Source organism: Hyperolius riggenbachi, chromosome 1, assembly GCF_040937935.1.
Source record: "Hyperolius riggenbachi isolate aHypRig1 chromosome 1, aHypRig1.pri, whole genome shotgun sequence".
Taxonomy (NCBI): Eukaryota; Metazoa; Chordata; class Amphibia; order Anura; family Hyperoliidae; genus Hyperolius; species Hyperolius riggenbachi.
The window spans coordinates 582,614,899-582,641,063 of NC_090646.1; the positions used below are offsets into that span (position 1 = coordinate 582,614,899).

At 43.0% G+C, this 26,165-nt stretch overlaps 1 protein-coding gene across 1 annotated transcript in view; it reads left to right on the top strand.

Annotated features, from left to right (window-relative positions):
- The window catches only part of FCHO2 (FCH and mu domain containing endocytic adaptor 2), a 240,335-nt gene that overhangs the window by 123,178 nt on the left and 90,992 nt on the right, over positions 1-26,165 (top strand). The window contains exon 8 of the mRNA XM_068248366.1: positions 13,270-13,366. Coding sequence (XP_068104467.1) covers positions 13,270-13,366 — 97 coding nt within the window. The remainder of the gene's footprint in view (positions 1-13,269; positions 13,367-26,165) is intronic.

Below are 26,165 nucleotides of genomic sequence, written 5' to 3' on the forward strand. Positions count from 1 at the left end.
TTCCACACAGCTTTTTCAGGACTTTGGCAGGGTGGTTGTTTCGGCACAGCTAAGGGTGCTCCCAGCCTGGCATCTGGAATTAGCAGGACAGCCTGGCACCTGGAATTGTTTAAAGGACAACTGAAGTGAGAAGACTATGGAGGCTGCCATGTTTACTTCCTTTTAAACAATACTAGTTGCCTGGCCACCCTGCTGGTCTGTTTGACTGCAGAAGTTTCTGAATAACACCAGAAACAAGCATGCAGCTAATCTGTCAGATCTGACAAGACACTTGATCTGCTGCATGCTTGTTCAGGGTCTATGGCTGAAAGTATTAGAGGCAGAGGGTTAGAAGGCAACAGATATGGCTTAAAAGGAAATAAACATGGCAGCCTCCATATATTTCTCTTCAGTTGTCCTTTAAAAGGAAATATGGCAACCTCCATATCTGTCTCAATTCAGGTTCCCTTTAAGGCCATCATCCTGTTCTTAGTATTCATAGTTGAAAACTGCCTCTGCGTGTTACTGTAGAGATATTGGGGTTGATTCATCAAAAGCCGGTGATACTGCGATGCACACACAGCACATGGTATTATTACCTTCACTTCCGCCTGCAAGTACCGCGAGTTACATGATTAGCAGATTTCTTTTACTAAAGGTTTATTATAGAAGAAGTCCTATAAAGAAATCTATCAAAATATATCCATAGATACAATGATATAGCAATATATTAGAATATCACAAACCGTTTAACCATTTGCAGAATATTGATATTACATCGTTGAAAAATATAATAATATTAATGTAAACCTTAATTTTGCCATGGTACTGGAGATATAATCCATTAGTTTCATTTCTTCCACTCTATTCAGGTTTTGGTCAAAGTGAATGTCTCTTTGCTTCCAGTTTCAAACAACTACCCATAGTGCTGATGCTATGAAAGCATTATAAACTCTATTCCATCTTTTTGGTATTGTGGGATTTATAGCCCACAAAAGTGCATGCTGTGGGGTTAAGATAATCTGTTTTTTGATTAGAGTAGACTTTCCAGAGCAAATCGTATTGCATACTGGCTGCATTATAGGACATTCCCAAAAAATATGTGATATACTGCCTACGCCCTGACAACCTCTGAAACATAAAGGGGACACTGATGGAAACATTTTTATGTAGTTTCGTAGGGGTTCTATGCTATCTTAGTACAACTTTTAAAGCGGTTTCTCATATCATTGGAGTTTTTGTAGATCGTAATAGATTAGTACCCATTTTAACCCAATCTTCACCTCCGACTCCCAGGAAATCATATTTTTAGTTTTATGTGAGGAAAGCAGACCGTTAATGTGATTATAAAGCACAGAGATTGTTCCTGTTATAGAGTTAGAGGACAAATAGAGGTTTTCATAGAAGGTGCAATTTAAAGTGCCATATGGGCCAGCATGACGTAGGAATTTTTTTTAAGTTGCATATATCTATTATATTTAGTGGAGGGAAGGTTTTTATTAGGTTTAAATTCTTCCAAATGAATAAATTTGTCTGCTATCCAAAATTTATTAGAGGTAGTCAAGGCATTTGCAATCCACCACTGAAATGAGGAGCTGTCCAGAAAGGCAGGGGGAAACTCTGGATGACCTATAAACCATAATTTTGGAGGTTTAGCAGAGTATAATTGAAATTTGTCCCTGTTGTTATACCAAAGACTCAAATCATCAGCCACAACCAAGTTCAGAGATCTAATTTGCTTCAGGATGAATTTTTTATCCAAGTAGGGGATAGTAGATATATTATAAGGCAGAATAGAGTCAGCTTCAAAGCGTGTCCACAATTTGCAGTTACTGGAACCGAACCATGCCAGATTTTGTGCAAACCTAGAAGAAAGAAAATATAGCCAAAGATTAGGGGCTCCAACCCCTCCCCCCCCCCCCCCCCCCAGCCGTCACCCTTCTATATAGGTAAATATTCTAGAATCTAGCGGGTTTATTGTTCCAAATAAATTTATTGAGCAATTTTTAAAATTTAAGTATAAGAGGGTGACCAGGATTTACTGGAAATGCCCTAAAAAAGTATAATACCTTAGGAAGAATTACCATTTTCAGTGCCATAACTTTGCCAAACCACGAGATTCGATAGTTTGACCATTCAGTTAAAAGTTGGGTTACTGATCTGAACAGCGGCTGATAATTTAAGTCCACCAAAATTTCAAATCTAGGGGTCAATTTTATTCCGAGTATGATATCCCTGTAAGCATCCACTTAAAATCAAAATGAGCATGATATACATTAACCACCGTGGGGGGTGGGGGGGGGGATGGTTATTTGGCATGGCCTGAGATTTTGAAACAGTAACCTTGAGACCTTTATTGTTGGACATGTCCAAGACATCCAGGGCAAACACTTGTTGTGTCCTATAAATTGTACATTTGTATAGGACACAACCAGTATGTGTTTTTTTTAGTTTTTGCACCCGCCCAGGTGACTCCTCCCCATGTGGGTGGCACTTATGGGTGGGTACTTTGTATTGATACCTCTACTTATGTGTCTAGATGGCCATTATCTTGTTAGCTATGATTAAGGACAGTTAGTCCGAAACATGTCAGCTACCTGATGTTTGCCCTGGATGTCTTGGATATGTGCAACAATAAAGGAAATCTTCACTGACATGTGCGGACCCCTTCTTTTTGCCTGTGGGTTTGCTGACCCGGTCGTGCACTATCGTGGCGTTTGGTGGGATGCAGCTGTGTTCACTTCATACAAACCTTGAGACCTGACAAAGATCCAAATTTCTCCAGTAAACCAAGCAAGGATGGCATAAAAGTTAATGGTTGCTTAAGGAGATAAGAGCATCAGCATAAAAACTAGCTTTATAGTCCATGTTCTTTAGGGCTCGTTTCCACTATTGCGGTGCAGAATCGCCTGGATTCCACCGCTGTTGAAATTCCATGAATTAGCATGCGGATGCGAATTTTTGCGCGTTTTTTGCAGCGAATTCGCATGCGAATTCGCATAGGTGAGGGTATATGCGAAATTAACCATGTCACTGCCTGTTTGAATTACATTGGTACCTATGCGAATTCGCATGAGAATTCGCATGAAAATTCGCATACCATAGCCGCATGCGAAATTCCTATTAAATACATTAGCGGCGATTTGCATGCATTCCACTCGCAGGCGAATTCGTTGGCTCTTTTGTGCGTTTTTTTACCGCTGAAAAAAACGCACCTCAACAACGCTACAGTGGAAACAGGCCCATCCACTTGCATTACATGTGCGAATCTGCATGCGTTGGACGCATGCAGATTCGCGATAGTGGAAACGAGCCCTTAAAGTGTACCCCTTGATATTTTCATCAGCCTGAATAGCCAAAGAAAGTGGCTCCGTAGCGATCGAGAATAGCAAGGGGGACATGGGGCAACCTTGTCTGGTGCCCCTACCCAAATCTATTAGGTTAGACAATAATCCCAGAAACTTAAAGAGAATCTCCGACCAAGAATTGAACTTTATCCCAATCAGTAGCTGATACCCCCTTTTACATGAGTAATCTATTCCTTTTCACAAACAGACCATCAGGGGGTGCTGTATGAATATCGTGGTGAAACCCCTCCCACAAGAAACTGAGTACGTACCCCTGGCAGTTTCCTGTCTGTGAACCTTGCTGCATTGTGGGAAACAGCTGTTTACAGCTGTTTCCAACTGCAAAAAAAGCATGCAGCAGCTACATCAGCTGCCAACAGTAAAAATGTCACCATGTAATAAATGTCAGAATGTAAATCGGGGATTTAAAAGATTTTACAATGGTCCAACACTGACTAAATCATTTATACCTAATTATTGTAAAAATGTAGCACTTTTTTTATTTCACTATTTTCACTGGAGTTCCTCTTTAATCCTGGTCTGAGGATCATCATAGTGTTAAGACTGCATTCATAAGTGGACCAGATACACCCATTCGGGCAAGTACTTTATAAAGATATGACCATGAGACTGAGTCGAATGCCTTATGCAGATCCAAACCTAACATAAGGAGTAGTTCATTGTGAAGTTTGGCATCTTCTAATATATTACAGGCTAATCTTACATTATCAGTCGTCTGACGTTTAGGTATAAAACCAGACTGCGAAGTGGATATCAGGGAGGGAATTACCAGGGATAGACGGTTTGCAATGATTTTGGAGAATATTTTCACATCATTATTCATCAAGAGATAGGCCTCTAGTTTTGAGGTAGAGTGTAATAAAGATTAGGTTTAGGGATCAGAGTAACATTTGCTTGAATAAGTTCTTTAGGAAATTTTAAGATGTTAAGGGCCTCATTATATAGGGTTTTAAGTTGTGGAACCAAAGTTTTTATAATACAGACTAGTAAAGCCATCAGGGCCTGGAGCTTTCATGTTCGTCAATGATGATCTAGCTGTTATAATTTCACTAGCAGTGATCGGTTGATTTACAATATCTTTTTGATCATCAGAAAGAGAAGGGATTGGGAGAGAATGTAAAAAATCCTGTTGGATTGCGGGGACTTTAAATAGCTTTTTATAAAATTCCTCAAAAATGTGGATAACTTCTGAAGGTATTGCGGTTACTATTCCACTCTTATTCTGCAGCCTATATGTGTGAGGCGGCTTATAATACTGCGATAATTTTCTTGCAAACATCATGCTGGCAGAATTACTGTGTAAAAGAAACTTTGCCTTTGAGAACTTAAGAGCTTTCTCAATAGATTCAGAAAGCAGTTGATTCAATATTTGTCTTTTATTTCTGATTGATGTCAAAATTGTAGCATCATGAGAGCCACTATGCTGGCCATATAATGTATCCAGTTCATTAGTGAGTTGCAGGATGCTAGCTAATCGTTCTTTCTTCCTTTTGACAGCAAGCTTGATAAACTTACCCCTCATTACTGCTTTGTGAGCAGCCCATAGAACTCCCGGGGAAACCTCTCCATTATTATTCAAAACAAAATAATCCTCTAAAGAACTATGAATTTTACTATATCGGCATTTTATAATAATAGGTCATTCAGCCTCCAGTTATGAGAATAAAAAGGTATTCCCAAAGACGCCAAAAAGCCAACCATAATCTGGTGATCAGACCATACACACGTGCATATAGGGGATAGATCTTTCACTTATTATTCATATCCAAGGGATACATATGCAAGATTAGACTACATTTCGGGGATAAAAAAATGTAATCCCTATATGAAAATGTAATCCCTATATGAAAAGTTCTCCATAAATCAGTTAATTGGCAATTTGCTAACCCTTTAGACAATGTCCTAGGAAATTTTCTGGTACATTCCACACTTAGCACAGGCCCAAGTTCGGAAGTCAGCTGCAGTAGAAAAACATATTTGTACGATCATAACTTGTCATCTTCAGCGCTAATGTTCGGGGAAGAAGCTACAAACTATAACCAGAAAAAGAGAAAAAAGGGAGGGGCCTTAATCCAATCTGTTTCAGTCATGCGGCCGGGGAGATAGATGTTGTTTCCTTGGAGAAGGGGACTTGCGAGGAGTCCATATTGGAGAAAGAGGGCGGTCAGGATTTCTCTGAGGTGAAGTAGGGTGCCTTTGCAGGGTCAGCTCAACAAGCAATTTCGTGCTATCGTTGGGAGCTGTAACCACATGCGTTGTGCCATTAAAAGTCACCAGGAGCTTGAATGGAAAACCCCATCTATAGCGGATCTGCGCATTATTCAAAGCAGCCGTAATATCCTTAAAGATAGTCTGAAGCGAGAATAAATCTCGCTTCAGACCTCATAGATAGCACCGCTATCCCGCGGCTTAACGGGGGTCCCTTCACCCCCAAATCCTCTTGTTTCAGCGGGGGAGCGCTTCCTGGTTGGGGCAGGGCTAGCCGCCGCAGCCCTGCCCCACGCGTGTCTGTCAGCGCGTATCTCCGCCTCTCCCCCGCCCCTCTCAGTCTTCCTTCACTGAGAGGGGCGGGGGAAAGGCGACGATGCGCCGCTGATAGACGCGACTGGAAGCAGGGCTGCAGCCGTTAGCCCTGCCTCCAGGAGCGACCAAGTCTGCGACCAAGTGTCACAGTGGGGGTTTGGGGGTGAAGGGACCCCCGTTTAGCGGCGGTTTAGCAGGGGCACACGTGCCCCTGCTAACTAAGAGCTCTGAAGCGAGATTTATTCTCGCTTCAGAGTCTCTTTAAGCTTCCTTCTTTTTTCCAAAGTGATTGGCGAAATATCCTGATAATTTGCAATCGGTGCTCTTCAAATTCTGGCTTAGCCCGTGCCTCTTTGAGAATTTTTTCTTTGATAAGATAATCTTTCAAACACAATACAACGTCTCTTTGAGGCTTATCTGGGCCTGGTGGAACACGTAGGGCCTGTGCACACGGTGACATACAAAGGCACTATCAGGCTCATCAGGTAATAAAAGTTGAAAGATCTTGGTTACCTGAGGCTGGAGATCAGTATATTGTTCAGGTAGGCCTCGTATGCAGAGATTGTTTCTCCTATTCCGATTATCGAGATCCTCCGACTGGAGTTGCAGGGACACCACCGATTCTTGCAAACGTTTATGATCAGCTTGAAAGTTCTGATGAGATTTCAGCAAGTTATCGTGTTTTGTTTCCAGAAGATCTGTTCTGCTGCCCAGTGATGCAATCTCCTGAGTCAGCGCAGATTCCACTTTGCTGAGTTCTGTAGAAAACTTTTGGGCCAACTTGTTATACATAGTCGAGACTTTCCTCCAAATCTTGTTTCGTCAGTCCCCGTGTAGGCTCAGGTTTAGAGTTTGCCCAGTTATGGCCTGCATCATAGAGCGAATCCTGAGAGCGTGCGGGAGACAGGCCACCATCTTGGGTGGACATGGCGGAGCTTCGCAAAATAAGGAAGTAGTCTGAAACCGGTCTTTGCCCCTTCAATTTCCCTAGCTTCTTCCTCTGTGACATGCACACTCGATCCCTGGTAGGGCAGCAGTCATTCGCAATGGTAAAAAGATGCTTTGAAGCCCTAGATAGCGGCAAATTGAACTCGGGGAAAAACAGAGCTACATGCAGATGCTTCCACTCTCCAGCACGCCGCGCATGCGCCCCATGATTAGCATATTTTGTGATACTTGAGTAGCGCAACCGTTGATATGGTAACGTGTGTTACTAACAAGCACCGTAGCAGTGGTTGCGATACTTGCAGGCGGAAGTGAAGGTATTGCCTTGCGCTTAGGGCTGTGGAGTCGGAGTCGAGGAGTCGGAGCAATTTTTGGGTACCTGGAGTCTGAGTCGGGGCAAAAATGCACCGACTCCAATTCCTAATGAATTTAAACTGTATTTAAAATAGAAAATATGATCATGTTCTATTTCTAAAATAATAGTCATCGTAAATAATTTATATATACAGTAATAGCTGTGCTTAGTCCACAAAAATGAAATAAACCAATCAAAAAATAGTTACTTGTGCTGCTTCAATAAAGCAGTCCCCGTATTTTTAAAGTCAGATATACATATCTGATTGTGACTGTATATATATGATGTGGAATCTCTTATATACCGTATATTAAATAACACCTATGCTGTAAGAATAAAGCCTGATGTGTAGCCGTGTCACTAATAGAGATGGTCAATGAGATGGAAATAATTCTGCGCTGATGCTGGTTTATGCGAATGTATGCACTCCCTTTGCTCATGAAATCAAATAATTTGATATTTTGTTCAAATTTGGTTTGATGACTACGAATTAAAGGGTACCTGAGATAAATGAAAAGTTTTTTTATTCAAAATGCATAGTAGAAACAAGCAGATGGGCACTACGCTGCTGGTGTGTCTAAATGGGGTAGGAAAAGTTCCCAGATGTGGATCCCGTAGAGAACAGACCCAGGACACTCATTACATGTCAGACTAGGTATGTTGTATCAATCATCTGGTGCCCGTGCCTGCGATTTTACATAGACGTGACCACCAGAAGGTTGAAAGAGAGGATACAAGGTCATATTGGGTCTATTGGATCAGGAAAGGGCTGCCCGCGTCTCATAGAGCATGTTAGGTCACAATACTCTGGTGATCCGGGGTGCCTTAAATTTGCTGGACTGGAACAAGTCATGAACCCGCATAGAGGTGGAAATAGAAAAAAACTTTTGTTGAGAAAAGAGACTCAATGAATTATTAGAACAGACGCTATGGGGGCTTTAGGTCTCGAGGATTATGTCGACATGGCATGTTTTCTGGATCCTTAGAATTTAGTGCTAGGATATTTTTGTACATATTGTGCAATCTCTCATGAATTCCATATTTTTCCTGTATGTCACATGTTCAAAATTCTTTGTTTTTAATTAGTACGGTCCTTGATGCAATAGGGGAGAGTGGGAGCAAGTGATATGAAATTAGAAATGCCAAAACATAAGTGAATGTACTATGGGTAACAAAAGGATGTTTGTGCCTTCTTTTCACCACGTATTGCATCTTTTGATGTGGGTGTATGTGTATACTGACAGACCAGAGCAGGACGTTTTGTCTTGGGTCTGCCTTTCATATGCACCCCCATCTTTTTATTATATGGATTGTGTACTTTTTAATTTTAAAATCCTTTTTCCCTAGCCAGCATACTGCAGATCCCAGTGAGTTGAATGCATTTTCTTCATCGCTGGGCTGCGGTATCTTCATGTTTTGGCACCATCTAGCGCTGGCCTCTATACTACATGTGGAGGATATTTTTCCTCCCAGCAAGATGGAGGCCAGGGTGAAACGCACGGACTTCCGGTTTCAGCGTAACGTCGGTCAAGCAACAGCCGTCCGGAAGCTGGACTAGCGGCGGTGAGAGCGCGCAATGCGGGAGGGAGGATCTCCCTATTTAAATAACCAATTCCTGGTTATTTAAATAGGAAGATCCTCCCTATGGAGGATGCTGCGGCGTGCAGAGAGCCTCTGAGGATGCTCAATAGAGCGAAACGGTCGTCAGGCCCCAACGCTGCTCCCACCTCACCCCACAGCATTTAGAAGATCGGGTAGGATTTTTTATCACAAATTTTAAGCTTGTTTTGAGATGTATCTCATAAGCCGGAAGTATTAAAGCTTGTTAAAACATAGAATGCAAGTGCCAAACTGCTTTTTTTCTTTCTCCTGGAAGAAAAGTTTTATGCATACCTGGGACCTCCAGTTTCATATATAGTTGGGAGTGTAGTCTTTTTACACAAAAGGGAAAAAGAGAAAACCTTTAATCCTTTTTAGGGTGATCCACTCTCCCCTATCAAAGCTTCACATATGTAGAAAGGACTATAAAGATGAAAAAATTCGGACAGGAACTTTTCAATGCGAAAAATATCAAAAACTTTATTGACACAAACATAGAAAAAGGTAAAAAAAACCCTCTCTGTTAGAGGTTCCTAAGTGTGGGAGTGTGAGAGTGTGAGCAGCTTGCAGCTTGCCACATTAGTTGTTTATCAACCATTGGGATCGTGTAATCTACATCTGGTTGGCTCAGATGCTTTTTTGCTTCCTTGGTGTCCTAATTGTGCATTGTCCACAGGATTAGCAGACAGTGCTCTCTGCAACTTGGCCTGATGAAGGGCCTTCTGTGCCCGAAACGAGCGTGTCGTTGCCTTTTTTCAAAATTTGCATTAAGTCTACAATAAAGCCGATGTCTGTACTGTAAATTCTGTATTGGAAATATCCACAAGGAACCTCTAACAGAGAGGTTTTTTTTACCTTTTTCTATGTTTGTGTTAATAAAGTTTTTGATATTTTTCGCATTGAAAAGTTCCTGTCCGAATTTTTTCATCTTTTTAGTCCTTTCTACATATGTGTACCTGGGACCTCCTCCAGCCCCCTTCAGGCTAATCAGTCCCTCGCTGTCCTCCTCCTCCACCTGGATCTTCTCTATGAGTCCCGGTAATTCAGCCAGTCAGCGCAGTCCGGCCGCGTGCCACTCCCACAGCCAGGAGCGTTCTGCGCCATAGTGCTGCACAGGTGTAGTACGCTCTGGGCAGTGGAGTGTGTGCATGCGCACTAATGCCCGACTGGCTCAAGTATCTGGACCCATAGCAGAAGATCCAGGTGGCGGAGGAGGACAGCGAGAAACTGATTAGCCTGAAGGGGGCTGGTGGAAGCCCTGGGTATGTATAAAACTTTAATTTCATCTGTCTCAGGTTTACTTTATTACACAGTGGTACTATACTCTACATATTCACTCCCCACAGAGCTGCAGGGAATCCACTGAGAATGTTGTGCACATTGAACAGAGAGGTGTTGTCTATCGCTCATAAACCTGGCTCAAATTGTACATGAATAATGTCTAATAGAGGAAGAGTCACCTCATTCTTACATGTACCCACAGTTACATTGCCTAGGGCCTGATAGATGTTCTTTGTTCCGGTCTGTACCTTCTACAAGTACTCTTACCAAGGACTAGTTTTTAGTCTATGAGGCAGAAGATCCACCAGATATCCAGGTAAATGGTTTAAAAGGGAATAAATATGGCAGTCTCCATATCCCTCTCACTTAAAGAGAAACTCCAACCTAGAATTGAACTTTATCCCAATCAGTAGCTGATACCCCCTTTTACATGATAAATATAATGCTTTTCACAAACAGACCATCAGGGGGCGCTGTATGACTGATTTTGTGCTGAAACCCCTCCCACAAGAAGCTCGGAGTACCGCGGTACATCTGGACAAACTGCCACAATGTAACAAGGTTCACAGACAGGAAATGGCTGTTTACAGCTGTCTCTAACAGCCAAAACAGCTAGGAGCAGCTACATAACCTGCCCACAGTAAAAATGTCACCATGTAATAAATGTCAGAATGTAAATCGGGGGGGAGGGGGGGGGGAGATTTTACAATGAGCAAACACGGACTAAATCATTTATACATAATTATGGTAAAAAATGAAGCACTTTTTTTACTACATTATTTTCACTGGAGTTCCTCTTTAAGTTGTCCTTTAAAATTCCTAAGCGTTGGCAGTTAAGAGATGCATTTCATGCTACATACGTTCAATCGACAAGTTTAATATGCAAATTAAAGGAGTCTGAGTCGTTGGAATCCTATAACCTGAGGAGTCGGAGTCGGTGGATTCTTGTACAGACTCCACAGCCTATGTGTGCAACGCAGTATTAGCGGCTTTTTGATGAATCATCCCCAATGTGTTTTGCATAGAGCATAGTGTTAAAGTGCATCCGAGATGAACTTTTACTCATTGCATAATTGTGTTCCTTTCCTATTGTTTATAGGGCATTCCTCAAGCCAAATACTTTTTTTGTTTTTGTTTTAATACTCTAATTCCCTATAAACTAAACAAGCCACGCCCACAGGTTTTCAGAGCGCCAAGGCACTTTCAGACAGTAGCAAGGGCTCATGGGAGCTCAGTCTGGGCAGGAGGAGGAGGAGGTATTACTAGCCAGAGATGGCAGATGGGAGGAGGAAGGGAATTCGTTTTTTTTTCCACAGGCTGAGTGCTCAAGATACAGATAAGCTTGCCTCTGTGTAATGTTTACAAACAACATGGCTGCTGTCATTGTATCACAGGAAGAAAGAATCATATTCTATTGAAGCTGTGCTGTGTAAACTATCTAAACTTTAGATAAGATATATAAACAAGTAACTTGTTATAGTTAGTTTTTCATCTTGCATCCGCTTTAAAGAAAGGTTGTTTTGTATAATTCTTCCTTTTCAGGTCGTGTCTTTGTATAGACACTTTGGGCAAGTGGTTGGAGTGTATGTATTGCGCTCAGTTGGCTGGTATATAGATTGCAGTCCTGGATGCTGGAAAATCTATCTGCAAGCTGTGAAAGATGTGAGGAGGGGACAGGATGTTGTGTGACAGTGGCGTCACGACTAGTTGTGGTCAGGTATAACCATTTCCTGCCTGTTTCTGAAAAGGCTGAGTTGATGGCGCTGCTGGACGTCTTCTCATTGTGAAGTCCGTGTAATGTGGCTGGATAGTGTACTGGTTCGCTGCCTTTTGACATAGGAGACCAGTGGTTGAACCCTGGCTGGGGCCATTTCAGTAAGGAATCATTGGGCAAGACTCCCAAACACTGCAGGCTGGCCTATTTAGTGCACCCATAGTGGCTGCAGCTCTCTAGTGCTTTGAGTCTGTCAGGAAAAAAGCACTATAAAAATGTTAGTGTTATGTGTTTAATGGATTGATCAGTGTATTTTATTTTCTCCTGATTGATGCTTGTTTATTTGTGCTTCTGGAGAGGAGCTTTGTACAGGAAACCTGGAAACGCCTGCTTCTGCCTGGGATAGGATTTGCAGTAAGACCACCGTCTCATGTTGTGTTGTCTTGGTAAACAGGTTTTTTTACTGTCTTAAGGTGGCCATTAACGGTACAAATTTTCCTTCAGATTTGATTTTTCGTCGCAATCCCCCTTTCAGTTCAATAATTTTCTTTTAACTTAGTGCGCGAGCAGCATAAACACGTCCGGGTCCCTTGCCGTTCAGCCGCGATCAGCCCCGGTAATAGGCTCAGTCAGGTCAAGACTGGGTCTTCTGCGCATGTGCGGTAGACCTGGACTGACGCTACTGAGCAAGTTACTAGGCGTGTCTGATCGATTGTTTGGGGTTTGGCATAGTTTAAGGGGTGTCCATTAAGGTTAGCCATTGGTTGGAGACGTTAGTTAGAGATTGGTTGGGGTGGAGGGAGGGATTGGGTAGGCATCGACAGAGGGGAGAGTTCAAGTGAGAATTTGGTACAAGATCAGTAAAAATTGCCAATATTTATATATCACAAAACATATAACCTTATGGTAGAGTATTGGTATTTGGTATTGATAATTTGACCAATATTCTACGAACGACTATTCCCGGTGCCCAAATTACATGTATTCCATGTCAGCTGGAGGTCAGTGAATTTCTACTTTAAAGTGTACCAGAGAGGACATGTGACACGGTGAAATAGACATGTGCATATACAGTGATATGCTCCTTTTCCATGCCTGAAAGAGTTTATAATAGGCTATGTAACTGACAGTTCTTTCTCCAGCCAGGACTCAGGCGGCTCACTGATAACAAATCACAGCTATACAACACTTTCCTAAGCAGATACCTGGGCGTTTTACTGTGAGAGGAAAAAGTATTTTCACACTGGGACTCTTGAGGCACTGCAATTGAGCAGAGACTATGAAACATTAAATCTGCTTTTTAAATGTTTATACATAAAATAAAACCTTGCTATATCTAAAAGAGTTCTTTTTAGGAGTAGAAGGACAGTTCCAATTGTTTATTGTATTCGTTTATTTTCATCTCTGGTTCACTTTAAGGTGTTTATTTGTGTTTCTCTAATGGGTGATAATGCAAATTTTGAGACCTTATAGATAAAAAAAAAAGTATTTTTATTTTTTTGCAGGTTCATGAAGACTTCATAAACAACATGGCAAACATCACTGTGGAAAGTTTACTGGACAAGTTTGCAGAGTGTAAAGGCACGGGGAAAGAGAGACCATGTAAGTATAACAGTTCAGTGGATTGCATTGTGGTTTTACTGGTTTTACGTAAGCTCTTGTAGGTATGACTCTTTGCACTCCTTGCTGTGTGACAGGTCATGTTGAAGGCACACATGCTTGTCGTCTCCCCCATGTGGGTACAGAGCCTGGTGAGTCAGGTTGTGGCGTGCTTGTATTGATTCTAGAGCTGCATGATGTCTCCACCCTTCAATACCTCGCTGTATTGCTAAATCTTTCACACACACAGTCAGGCTGTTCAAATTACTGGAATCACGCAAATGTCATAAAATGTTTTGTTCGGGAGTTGAACACTGCTCTTGTAGAATTAGAACTCTTCTCTAAAGGCTAGTTTTACTGCTGGGTCTGGAGGTGTGTTTAGCTCACAGGGACAACAATGGCTGATTTGCATATCTCAGCAGTGATGCACTGGGAGACATCTCGCAGCTATCTCCAACCTGAATTATCGCAAATACTTTCTATATTAAGAAAGCAAACTTTTATTTTCCACTTCTGGATTAGAAACAATTCTACAACAACTTAAACTTCCTATAGAATGCAAGGACCACCTTTCAGGGATAACACTGATTGCAATTGATTGGATACCCCCCCAACTCCAACTGTCAAGGGACAATAAAATCTAAATATACCTGAAATATATTAAAGTGTTTCTGAGCTGAAATCAAAAGTTTCCTTGGTACTTATCCGTTAGCCGGGCGCATCCGGCAGGTGGCGACAAAACTCCACCAGAGTTACATCTTTCCCTACTATCCATGTCGGCCTGGAGGGGGAATAGTAATTAGCGCCACCTGCCGGATGCGCCTGGCTAACGGATTAGTACCGTTTCCTTGTAATAAGAAAACTAGATACTTGTCTCCACAGGGAGGCCTCTGCTGGCCCACAATCCAGTTCAACCACGGGCTGCACAGTTGTTGTTTACAATTTAATGTTAAGAATTACCTTTCCATATCAGTTTACAGTCAAGGTTTCAATTTCCAAAAACCCATGCACACTTGCATCAGTTTTGCTCTCCACTACATCATTGTGGGCAGCTCAGTGGCATACTGATTAGCACTCTTGACTTGCAGTGATGGGTCCCTGGTTTGAATCCCAGCCAGGGCACTATCTGCACAGAATTTGTATGTTCTCCCTGTGTCTGCGTGGGTTTCCTCTGGGCACTCTGGCTTTCTCCCGCGCCCCAAAGACATACAGATAAGTTAATTAGTTTCCCCCGAAATTGACCATAGACTACAATGCATACATTACACAATACATACCGTATTTTTTCCCCCACAAACATGGGAGGAAAAGTGCCTGCGTCTTATGGTCCGAATGCTGCCCGAACGCCAGGTGTCTTTCCATGTGGGAATCCCCACAGTAATGCTCCCTGTGTCCCCACGCGGCTGTCCCGCCCCCTGTCCTCCTCTATCCTGTCCTCGTGTCCCCGCGGCTGTTGAGTACTCCCCTGACTTCTGTCTTTTCCTGTGGGTGCAGGATCGTGGCTTACCGCTGCAGGCTAGAGATGAACAGCGGTAAGCCTCCATGGTAAAGCCGCTGGGGAGTCCGTGTACACTGCAGAAGTCTCTCTCACTTCACTTCCACATGAGATGAACAGCGGTAATCTTCCGTGTTAGAGAGAGACTTTGGCAGCGTGCACGGACTACCCAGCCGCTCTAACACGGAAGATTACCGCTGTTCATCTCATGCGGAAGTGAAGTGAGAGAGACTTCTGCAGTGTGCATGGACTCCCCAGTGGCTTTAACATGGAGGCTTACCGCTGTTCATCTCTAGCCTTCGGCGATCCTGCACCCGCAGGAAAAGGCAGCAGTCGGGGAGGACTGAACAGCCGCAGGGACACATGGGGACAGGATAGAGGAGGACGGGGGATGGGAAAGCAGCAGGACCCAGGGGGACAAGACAGGAGGAAAGGGTGATGGGACAGCAGCAGGACCCAGGGGGACAAGACAGAGGAGGACAGGGGGATGGGACAACAGCAGGGGCAAAGGTTGACACAAGGGGGCAGAGGATGACACAAGGGAGACATTAAATGTACAAAGGAGACATGGACACAAGAAGCACAAAGGGAACATAATAATTGGTGAGGGGAGAAGTTGCACAAGATGCCCCTGCACCATGGATGCACCAGGTTTAGTATTTGTTTTTTTTCCCCCCTGGGTTTTGTCCTTTAAACCTAGGTGCGTCTTATGGTCCGTAGCACCTTATGGTCCAAAAAATACGATACATAGACATGTGACTATGGTAAGGATTAGATTGTGACCCCCTCTGAGGGATAGTTAAGTGACAAGACAATATACTCTGTACATTGCTGTGGAAGTGCTATGTAAATACTAAATAATAATTCCATGAGCTGGTTTGATAAATGTGCCCCAATGCATCCTTGTTTAGAGACAGATCTACTGTGTCAGAACCCCTACTACTTTTCTGACAGGTCTTCTTTAAACTATAGAAATTCATATTTAAAAAGGTTCTCTTTGGACATCCTTAATGATTGTCAGTCCTGACAGATTTGGCAGGTACTTATTCCCCTTCTCACTCACATGGCATCCCAGAAGACTGTACTGTACTAAAGCCAGATGTGTGTACTAGAGCAGCCCGTAAACAGTAGTACACATAGACGGAGAGTGCACCAGCCATTATTCTATCTCTAAAACATCAGCGAAACACAGATGGGAGCAGCCGTACCAATATAGTACCTGAGCTCTACCATTTAAAGCGGAATATAACCCTGCATTTCAACTTTGCTCTACTTTTTATCCTCCCTATAGCTGATACTGCACCATGGGGCTGCCAGTCTCTCTCCCTACTTCTCACCTAGGTTTCTTGGTTGCACAAGAATCACTGAAGAAACCCCCCCCCCCATAATTAATGTGCATGTTTGTTCAAAATAAAAAAAACATTGTAGTTAACAACTTGACTGTTCTAACAGATTCCTGAGTTATTGGAGGGAGAAAAGCAGCATTCACACTTCGTGCCGTCAGTTTGGGTAAAATACGGAAAAATAGCTTGATTGTGTACTCACAGCCCCGACCTTTGCTGACCCAGCTTTAACATTGCAGAGCTAAGAGCAGTCATTTGTTTTGACTTCAGAATTAATTGAGGCTAAAACATTTGAAATTCCACTCGTATCAAGCTGTTCATTAGGAATAGCTCTGTGGCTTTAGTGCTGTCAGAAAAATAAAATGTCCCCCTCTGATTAAATAGCAGAATGATGACCGGTCCACTGAATTTCCAGAGAGAGGTTGAATAAACTTTCTACTGCGGAAACGATTCCGAAGTGACACGCCGCAGGAGGGAGGTCACGATGTGCACTGATATCCAGCTGGGCTGTCAACTGGCACCATGCCAGGCACGCAAAGCCTTGCCACTCTCTGTGGCATGGGAAGCTCATGCGAGAGATGCGAAAAGAACCTCAAAATCCCTCTGTGGGATAATCCTGCTTCACAACCAGCATTTTATTTGCCTAAATCTGTTCTGTTTTTAGAAAAAGGTGAAGATTCTTTGCAGGTTTTTGTTGATGTAGAAGTGCTTATGCCAGCTACTTAGGCTGAACTGGGTCTATTGAGGCAAACAGCCTGTATTCTGTACTCTATAGTGTATTTCCAATTACAACATTACATTAGTATGCAGCTCCTAATACCATTAGGCTGTTCCTTGTCAGTCGTATCATGATTTGCCCGTCCCGAACTATTCACCATATTTTCTTTGCTGTACGAATAATCTTTTTAAAGCAGCAGGGACAGCCATTCTATCCCAGTGAAAAGAGCACAAATATAAGTAGATAAATACTTGTTACTACTTGCATAACACATGTATTGCACTGTCCAAGTTTTGATTGCAGTGAATTTTATATGCTAAATAAAGAGAAAACTGTTTCAGGCATTTTCCATCTTTACTGCCTCTGGCTGAAGCCAATACCAATCTCATTTCCTCCCTTGTTCTTTTTGGGGTTGATTCACTATAATAAATAACATGCCTTATCAGAGTTAACATGCCTTATCAGTTGATGTGCCTTACCAGAGTAGCATAGCGAGCACTACGAACTTATGCCTGCTAATTGGCAATGATGAGAGCTCCACTCGTCCAGCCCTGAGCCCCTGCAGGTCCAATCACTATAAAGGACATTATCCCCACACTTTGATTGGCCCAGTAGGCTGCCTGTCAATTGACAGGAAACTTGACGGGCATAACTTCATAGCATTCTCTATGCTGCTCTGATAAAGCACGTTAACTCTGATAAGGCTTGCTATTTGTTATAGTGAATCAACCCCTTTATCTCCTAGGAGCTGCACTATCATATCTTGCTTGCTTTGTAAACATGCGAGCATGTTTCAGCAGCTTCTGCAGAGGAGTGAGGTGTATTTCTCTTCTCAGCCTCCTGTCATACTGAACTGCATTACACACAAATTAAGTCTTTATTGGGGAACTAAAACATAACTTTTACTTTTGTATTATTAAAAGCAATACATAAATATATCATAGATGTGTATTACAAAACAACATAGGGCTTATTATATAAGAGAGGATCATATATATCTACCTGAAGGGAGACTTCAATGATCTATTGTCCTCCACTGGCTGCCCATTACCCAGAGGATCCAGTTCAAACTCCTGACTCTAACATACAAAGCCCTCCACGAGTTGTCTCCTCCATACATCTCCTCACTAATCTCAAGATATTGTCCCTCCCGCAACCTTCCCTCCTCCCAAGAAATTCTCCTGGCCTCTAAGCTGATCACCTCCTCTCATGCTCGCATCCAAGACTTTACACGAGCATCACCCCTTATCTGGAACTCTCTTCCACAGCCTGTACGTCATGCTCCAAACCTGGGCATCTTCAAACACACTCTTCAAACACACCTTTTCAGACAAGCTTATAACCTTCTACAGCCCTTATCTGTCACATGGTAATCAGAGGCAAAGGGTCACTGCCTCATCCATCCTCCACCCCCTAACCTAGTGTGTCCCCCACTACCCATTAGAGTGTAAGCTCGCAAGGGCAGGGTCATCCTCCTAATGTTTACTGTTTTGTAACAATATTTGTGCTGCTTTGACCTCTGCTGTACATTTGTTAGTTGTATCTATGTTCCCCTTTTCGTCTTATTGTGCTTTGTAAAGCGCTGTGGAATATGTTGGCGCTATATAAATAAAAAAAAAAAATAATAATTATCTCGAACAGAAATGCTTTAACTTTTTCTTACATATAAATAACAAAATAGACCCCCCACCAATCCAACATGTTTCAACCCCTTAATTGGAGACATCGTTGGGGAAAATGCTCAGTGCAAGGTGCATATTTGAAAAAGGCATTACATTACATCATGATGATGTGATTGTATTGTAATGCCTTTTTCAGATATGCACCTTGCATCATGATGATGTGATTGTATTGTAATGCCTTTTTCAGATATGCAGCTTGCACTCAGCACTTTTCCCTGACGACTGCTCCAATTAAGGGGTTGAAACATGTTGGATTGGTGGGAGGTCTATTTTGTTATTTACTGTATATGTGAGAAAAACTTAAAGCATTTCTATTCGAGATAATAGGACAATAGATCATTGAAGTCTCCCTTCAGGCAGATATATATGATCCTCTCTTATATAATAAGCCCTATGTTGTTTTGTAATACAAATCTGTGATATATTTATGTATTGCTTTTAATAATACAAAATTAAAAGTTATGCTTTAGTTCCCCAATGGAGACCTAATGTGTGTGTAATGAATAAATCAGAAGTTGTGGATACACGCTGAACTGCACTCAGCCAATTAGTGAGGAGGAGGAATGTGGGAGGAGAGATGACAAGCTTCCCTCTCTCCGGGAATGTACCAGATAGAGCCAGGCTAACTGACATAATTATATTGGAATGTATGCAATGCAGGGTCAGGTTGTAGACTGCATAATAAACACAGAGCAGCAGGAAAGTTTAAAACCAGTCAGTTTTTTTGTCCCGATGGGAAGAATCCCCTTTGTGTCCCGTCTTGGTGTCTCCAAGGGGCACTGAGCATGATGGGAACTTGGTGAGAAAGGTAGGTGAAACAATATAGACCTAAAAGGTCTTCTTAGCTAGTTTACTACTCGACAAAGAGTCCCTTTTCATTGCAGTCTTTCAGTTGTGAAGAGATTTGGCAAACTTCAAAGTGCAAAGACATCTCCCCATCTGTCCCCCACGCCTTAGATTGTAGCATCCTCCTTCCCGTGTGCTCTACTCCGCTTCCATATGGAGTCAGTTGTCTGCTATACTTATCCCTACGTTGTTTACATCACTATTTTCTGTACCATTATTACACAGCGCTTGGTCCCTGGTTCTAATCCCATCCAGGGCACTATCTGCACAGTGTTTGTATGTTCTTCCCTTGTCTGTCTGGGTTTCCTCTGGGCACTCCAGTTTCCTCCTATATCCCAAAGATATACAGATATGTAAGTTAATTGTCTTCCCCCTAAATTGGCCCTAGGCTACGATACATACACTACATGATATAGACATACATATGACTATGGTAGGGATTTGAGTGCGAGTTCCTCTGAGGTTCACTATAAGTGACAAGATAATATACTCTGTACAGCGCTGCGGAAGATGTCGGCGCTATATAAATACTAAATAATAATAATAATTGCCGTCACATCTGCATATGCGCAGATGGTGATGAGTGGTACTTTTTTGCTAACTTGGTGGGAGTAATGCAAAGTTTTCCTTAAAGGGATACTGTAGGGGGGTCGGGGGAAAATGAGCTGAACTTACCCGGGGCTTCTAATGGTCCCCCGCAGACATCCTGTGTTGGCGCAGCCACTCCCCAATGCTCCGGCCCCGCCTCCAGTTCACTTCTGGAATTTCTGACTTTAAAGTCAGAAAACCACTGCGCCTGCGTTGCTGTGTCCTCGATCCCGCTGATGTCATCAAGAGCGCACAGCGCAGGCCCAGTATGGTCTGTGTCTGCGCAGTACACTCCTGGTGACATCAGCGGGAGCGAGGACACGGCAACTCAAGTGCAGTGGTTTTCTGACTTTAAAGTCAGAAATTCCAGAAGTGTACCGGAGGCGGGGCCGGAGCATTGGGGAGTGGCTGCGCCAACACAGGATGTCTGCGGGGGACCATTAGAAGCCCCGGGTAAGTTCAGCTCATTTTCCCCCGGCCCCCCTACAGTATCCCTTTAAGGTTTTAACTTCTTTTTTGTCTCATCTGCGTACCACACCTATTGGTTGGTAAAAATGAATACTCGGCAAATGGTTTCATTTTAGACAGCTAGAAAAGCCCATGCTGGGAATACTCGATGAGGTTTTTGGGCAAATTTACTATCGAAATTTACTTGGAAATTGTTTCAAACCAATTATCATGTACCACGATTAAATATATATTTATCAGAGGGTACTTGTGATAATGTTTACTATGCTGGGGGGTACTTGGTAAGTACAGGGTTTTACAAGGGGTACATACCAATAAAATGTTGAAACACTGCTCTAGAGCAATGGTTCTCAAGCACAGTGACTGTTCTTTGGATCTCTGCACTGGAACATAGGGCAATGACGCTAATTAGTTGGGTTTATCATTAATTCAACTGTGCTCTAGGGAGAATATCTGCATAACATGCACTGTTATGCTGGGAGTACACCATGAGTTTTTTCGGCTGATAGATGGCTCGGTAGATAATTTCCATCAGGTTCGATCTGATTTTGATCATTTTTCTGATCGATTTTCTCATAGAAGTGAATGGAAATTAATCTGAAAAACGATTGGAAAATCGATCAGGAAGTAAATCTGCCCCCCCCCCCCGATAAAAACCTTAATGTGTATTCCCAGCATTAGTGAGGCTAGGACAAGTGTTAGAACCTTTGCTTTAGAGGAGTTTATGGTGAATGCACTCCACACAGAGGAGATTTAAAGACAACCTGAACTGAAAATAAAAAGTCGAAATAACCATACACAGGTCATACTTACCTCCTGTGTAGTCTACTCCTCAATCTTTCTCCTCTCCTGCTTCCCGTTTGTCCACTGTGATCAATAGAATTCTCTGTCCTCCATTTTAAAAATGGCCATTACCCCAAAACAGCTTCTGGTCAGCACACTGTTAGGCCTGGTGCACACCAGAGGAGTTTTTCTGAGCGTTTTGAGTTTTTAAATCTGCTGCTAATGTTATCCTATGTGTCTGTGCACACTGGAGCAATGAGGTTTTGTAAAAAACCCCATAGCATTACATTGGGAAGAGCTTTTAGAGGTTTTAAAAGCTCTTCCCAATGTAATGCTATGGTTTTTTTTTTTTTTACAAAACCCCATTGCTCCAGTGTGCACAGACACATAGGATAACATTAGCAGCAGATTTAAAAACTCAAAACGCTCAGAAAAACTCCTCTAGTGTGCACCAGGCCTTAAACTGTAATATCACCCACTTGAGCCATAGGGAAACATGGACATTACCTTGCACATTCAGTTGTAACTGACAGCTGCTGATATATAACTGACAGCAACTGGTATATTTTAGTTCTGACAAAATATTGTCAGAACTGGAAGGGATCGCTGTAAGAAGAAAATGGTGAGCTTCTGAGAGGAACTGGCGGTGAGGTTAGTATGTAATATTCCTTTGCAGCTACGTCATGTGTTTATTTTAAATAATTTTACTCGCTTCAGGTTCCCTTTAAAATCTCATTGAATTTGGGGTGTCACTGAAACAGGAAGTGAGGGGCATAATCTCAAGCAAGGATATAAATGTCGGTTAAAAAAAATTCCAGAATTTTTTTTTTCATTTTTTAATTGCATATTGTATGAGCAAAGAGGAACTGTAGGGTTGCAGTGCTGCATTGGAAAGCGGAGGGCTGGGTCAAGTCATCTGCTGTGTGCTAGGAAGGGGATTCTAACTCAGCTCAAAACATTATGAGCTGCTACTTTAATATACATTTTCTAACCTATGTATTGAAAATGGAGGCTGAAGGTGTGAAGACCCAGGACTACAAGGTTTTTGTGTAGTGGAGTAAAAGGACTATTACAAAAAAAAAAAAAAATCTGTAAGAACAGTATTTTCTTATTAAAACAGATGTGGTCACTTCCCTGGTCTAAAATAATGATTGCTTCGGGATAGAGGCGTGGCTCTTTTGTCACGGTGGTTCTAGAGCCCTATTCACATGTTTTGAATGAGGCTTTACCGTGCAGCACGGCACACTGTTGTGACCAGAAGCAGCACCAAGCTAAGTGAATCCCTTGATAACCACCTTGGCGAAACAGGTGGTTTTGGCGCCCCATAGCAGCAATGTAATGCTGCGCGGGGCACGTAGGGGTAATTCAGGGCTCCAGCAGTTGCCAGACACTGAATTTCATTTCCTTTCTGAATAGTATTTAGCGCCGCCAGGGAGTTTTGCGGTAGCAGGGAGAGCTGTCTTTCAGGAGAGCCCTCTACGTGTCTCTCCGGCGGCTGCTGGAGAGTTACGTAAAGAGCGCACTTCCTCTTGCGTAGACTGGCCACGACTGGAGAAAGTAACAGGACCCAGTACAGAAGACTGAGAAAACTGAGGACAGTGGCATGGGAATGATCTGTGTGCATGGAGCTGGAGGGAGCCCCAGGTATGTATAAAACAGTTACTGTCATTCAGCTCTGGTTTCCTTGAAGTCCCTGTCCCAGAAAGAGCATGCAGATCAGATGCTCTGACTCTGGCGTGACTACACTGGCTGCATGCTTGTTGCAGGTGTGTGACTCAAACCACTAAAGCCTAAACCTCAACATGACAGCCAGGCAGCCGGTATTGTTTATAAGTATTGAAGAGGGCAGCCTCCATATCCCTCTCAGTTCAGATGTCCTTTAAATCAAATTCTCAGATTTAATCACATGATCCGATGTTGCTCAGTTGAGGCAGATGCTGCTGCTTGGATTTCATCATCCGGCTGTCCAGACTTCTGGAGTGCTCAACCACCCCACTTATCTGTCGCTGTCTGCGCCTTACTATTTCTCATATTGAAATCACACTTTGCCAAAAACGGCTTAACCTATTAGCGCTATAATGGTTCTTTAAAACCAATTCCCCACAGAGCGATCTTGAGCTTTTTGATCGCTGTGGGGCTTTACTCCACAATTTATTAAAACAGTGTTACAGAGCAGCGTTCTCACATGTAACTGCAAGTGCAATTTTTACTCCGTATGGCCAAAAGCAGATGTCTCCTGCAGGGGTCTTTGCTGATCCCCCCCACGGTCACACTCGTGTTAATGACCTGGGGTGTAGCTATCCCACAGTATTGCTGCTTAATTTGTCTTGGACCATATGGATGTGTGACTTGCAACAAGCAGTTCAACTTAGATATCACAAAAATGGCCTGCTCAATAGTAGATACGCAGGTCATTAGATATGTTTAGATTGGGGTCCCCATAGGGGATATAAATGCCTTCATAGAAGGTGGCTGGGTGGGTATTTTCACCAGGGTGTGTAAGCAGTGCAGAATAGATGTACAATGGTGTCACTCAACAATTGTTTCGCCTCCTAAGATGAGGCGTCGTCAGGAGTTTGTGATAACACGACAAATATTTACAATATAATACAATATGTACAGCCCACCACCCCCATCATCAAAGGTTCCCCCAGCAACACACTCAAGTCAGAGTTGAATGTGAATGAAGGCAGGGCGTTTATATACTGATGTATCCCACACACCCTTCCCATTGAGCTCCTCCCCTGTGTATGTATTCATCCTCACCCCCTTAGTCGATCCCAGGGTATGCATGTCCGCGCCCTGTATGTAACATAATTCCCCTCCACCTCCTCTGTTTCTCTAGCATCTCGGTCCGGCGTGTGACGCTGTTTCCTATGACGTCACATCCGGCCTCTGACTGTAGCGTTATGATTGGCCGGGCCGCCGCTCTGTTGTTTGGGCATTGCCATGGCAACCCACCAATCAACGCGGGCCTTCATGTTATGCGCTGACCGGCCGGGCACCGCTGTGTTATCGGGCGTTGTCATGGTGACCAATACGCCATATGCATGGTGCGGGGACATCCTGCTACAGCCTCATATCCAGATGCTGATCTGCAGGATTGTCTGCTTACTATAGTGCCAATTTCCCTAATGTCAGCTCTATCAACACTTATCACTCAGATGGGCGCTGTTTATTTAAAAGAGAATATCACTGTGAGAGGCCTAAGAAATTTGACCAAGCCCCACTCACATACTGAAGATAGTGAATTTATGAGGGGATGGGAGGAGCTAAAAACAAGGCAGACTCTTGAACAGATGAGGTTCCTGAGGGACTATGAGAATACATTTCTTGCTAAGACGAGAAGTAAGTTACAACAACAACAAAAACTTATCCTAGAAGCCTCTGGGCACCCAGACTTTGACAGGCTTGAAGCCAAGCTTGAATCCCGTATTAATCTTTATAAAGAGGACATCAAAAGACGGAAACAACGGAAATTTACAAGGGACAGTGACGATTTTAAAAACAATAAAGTGTACTCTTGGGTAGAGAAAAAACAACCTACATCTAACAAAGAAGAAACGCAGGGAGAAAGTGAGACTCAATCGGAACTTGAATCCGACTCATCGGCAGATAGAGATAGATCACCTAATAAGAGACCTAGGAGCCCGAGGAGAAAACCCGCACCCACTCATAGGGGGAGGAAACCTAAACAGAACCCCCGTGATAATAGAGGGCAAGGGGAGACAGGTGGTTTTTTAGGTCAAACCATAGAGACTCCTCAAGGGGTCACCCCCAGACCTCCACCCAAAAACACACCAACTCTCAGAAATCGGGAGAAATGGGGGTACACGGGTTACCGCAAGGGCAGAATGACACATCAATGGTGATTGAGAACTCAACACATGCACCTTTACAAGTAGTGAATCTGTCTAACACTATACTATCTGATGATGAAATATCTTTATTGCAAAAGGGTCTCACTTTCGTCCCTTCAAGTGATTTCTCAGCCTTTGAGTGGACGAAAGACATTCATTTGTTTGCAAGGAAGTTGTCCCTTGTAAAGTTACATGAGTCCCAAAGAGGTAAAGAAAAGAACTCAACTAGATTGGAAAATTTGGCGTTACAAGCATTAAGTGATTTGCAAGCTGAAAATGAGGGAATTAAGGAAATGACACCATCAAGCAGTCAGTACCACAAGAGCACATATTGTCCCCCGTTTTCCCAACACACTCATATCCAAACTTTTGTGAATATGGTCGTAAGAGACCTGCGCATGTTGGAGAAACAGACCCTACAAAGAGGAAAGGGACGGATGAACCTAACAGATAGTGAGGCCAAAGCACTGAAAAACCTCACAGGGAATAAAGAGATCATAATTAAGGCAGCGGATAAGGGAGGTAATATAGTTATTATGGATGAACAAAACTATAAATCAATGTGTGAAAAAATTTTGAAGCAACGAGATCAATATGGCCTCTTGAGGAGAAACCCCCTAAGTGAACATAAAAAGGCCCTGAAAGATCTCTTAACAGAGGGCCTAAACTCCGGTGCACTTGATAAAACTGACTACGAACACTTGAAGTTGTCTTCCAAACATCCCATAGCATCGGTGTTCTACGCCCTGCCCAAGATTCACAAACAGAGGGTCGATCCTCCCGGGAGACCGATCGTATCCGGCAGGGGTAATCTCACCGATGCTCTCAGCCAATATGTTGACACCTTTCTTAGACCGTTTGTAGAAGCCCTACCATCGTATCTTCGAGATACGAAAGACGTTCTGGTAAGGTTACAGGGCCTTCAGGTATCTCAGACTACGTTACTGGCGAGCCTGGATGTCGAGGCCTTATACAGTAACATCAGACATGATCTCGGCATCCAGGCAGTGCAATATTTT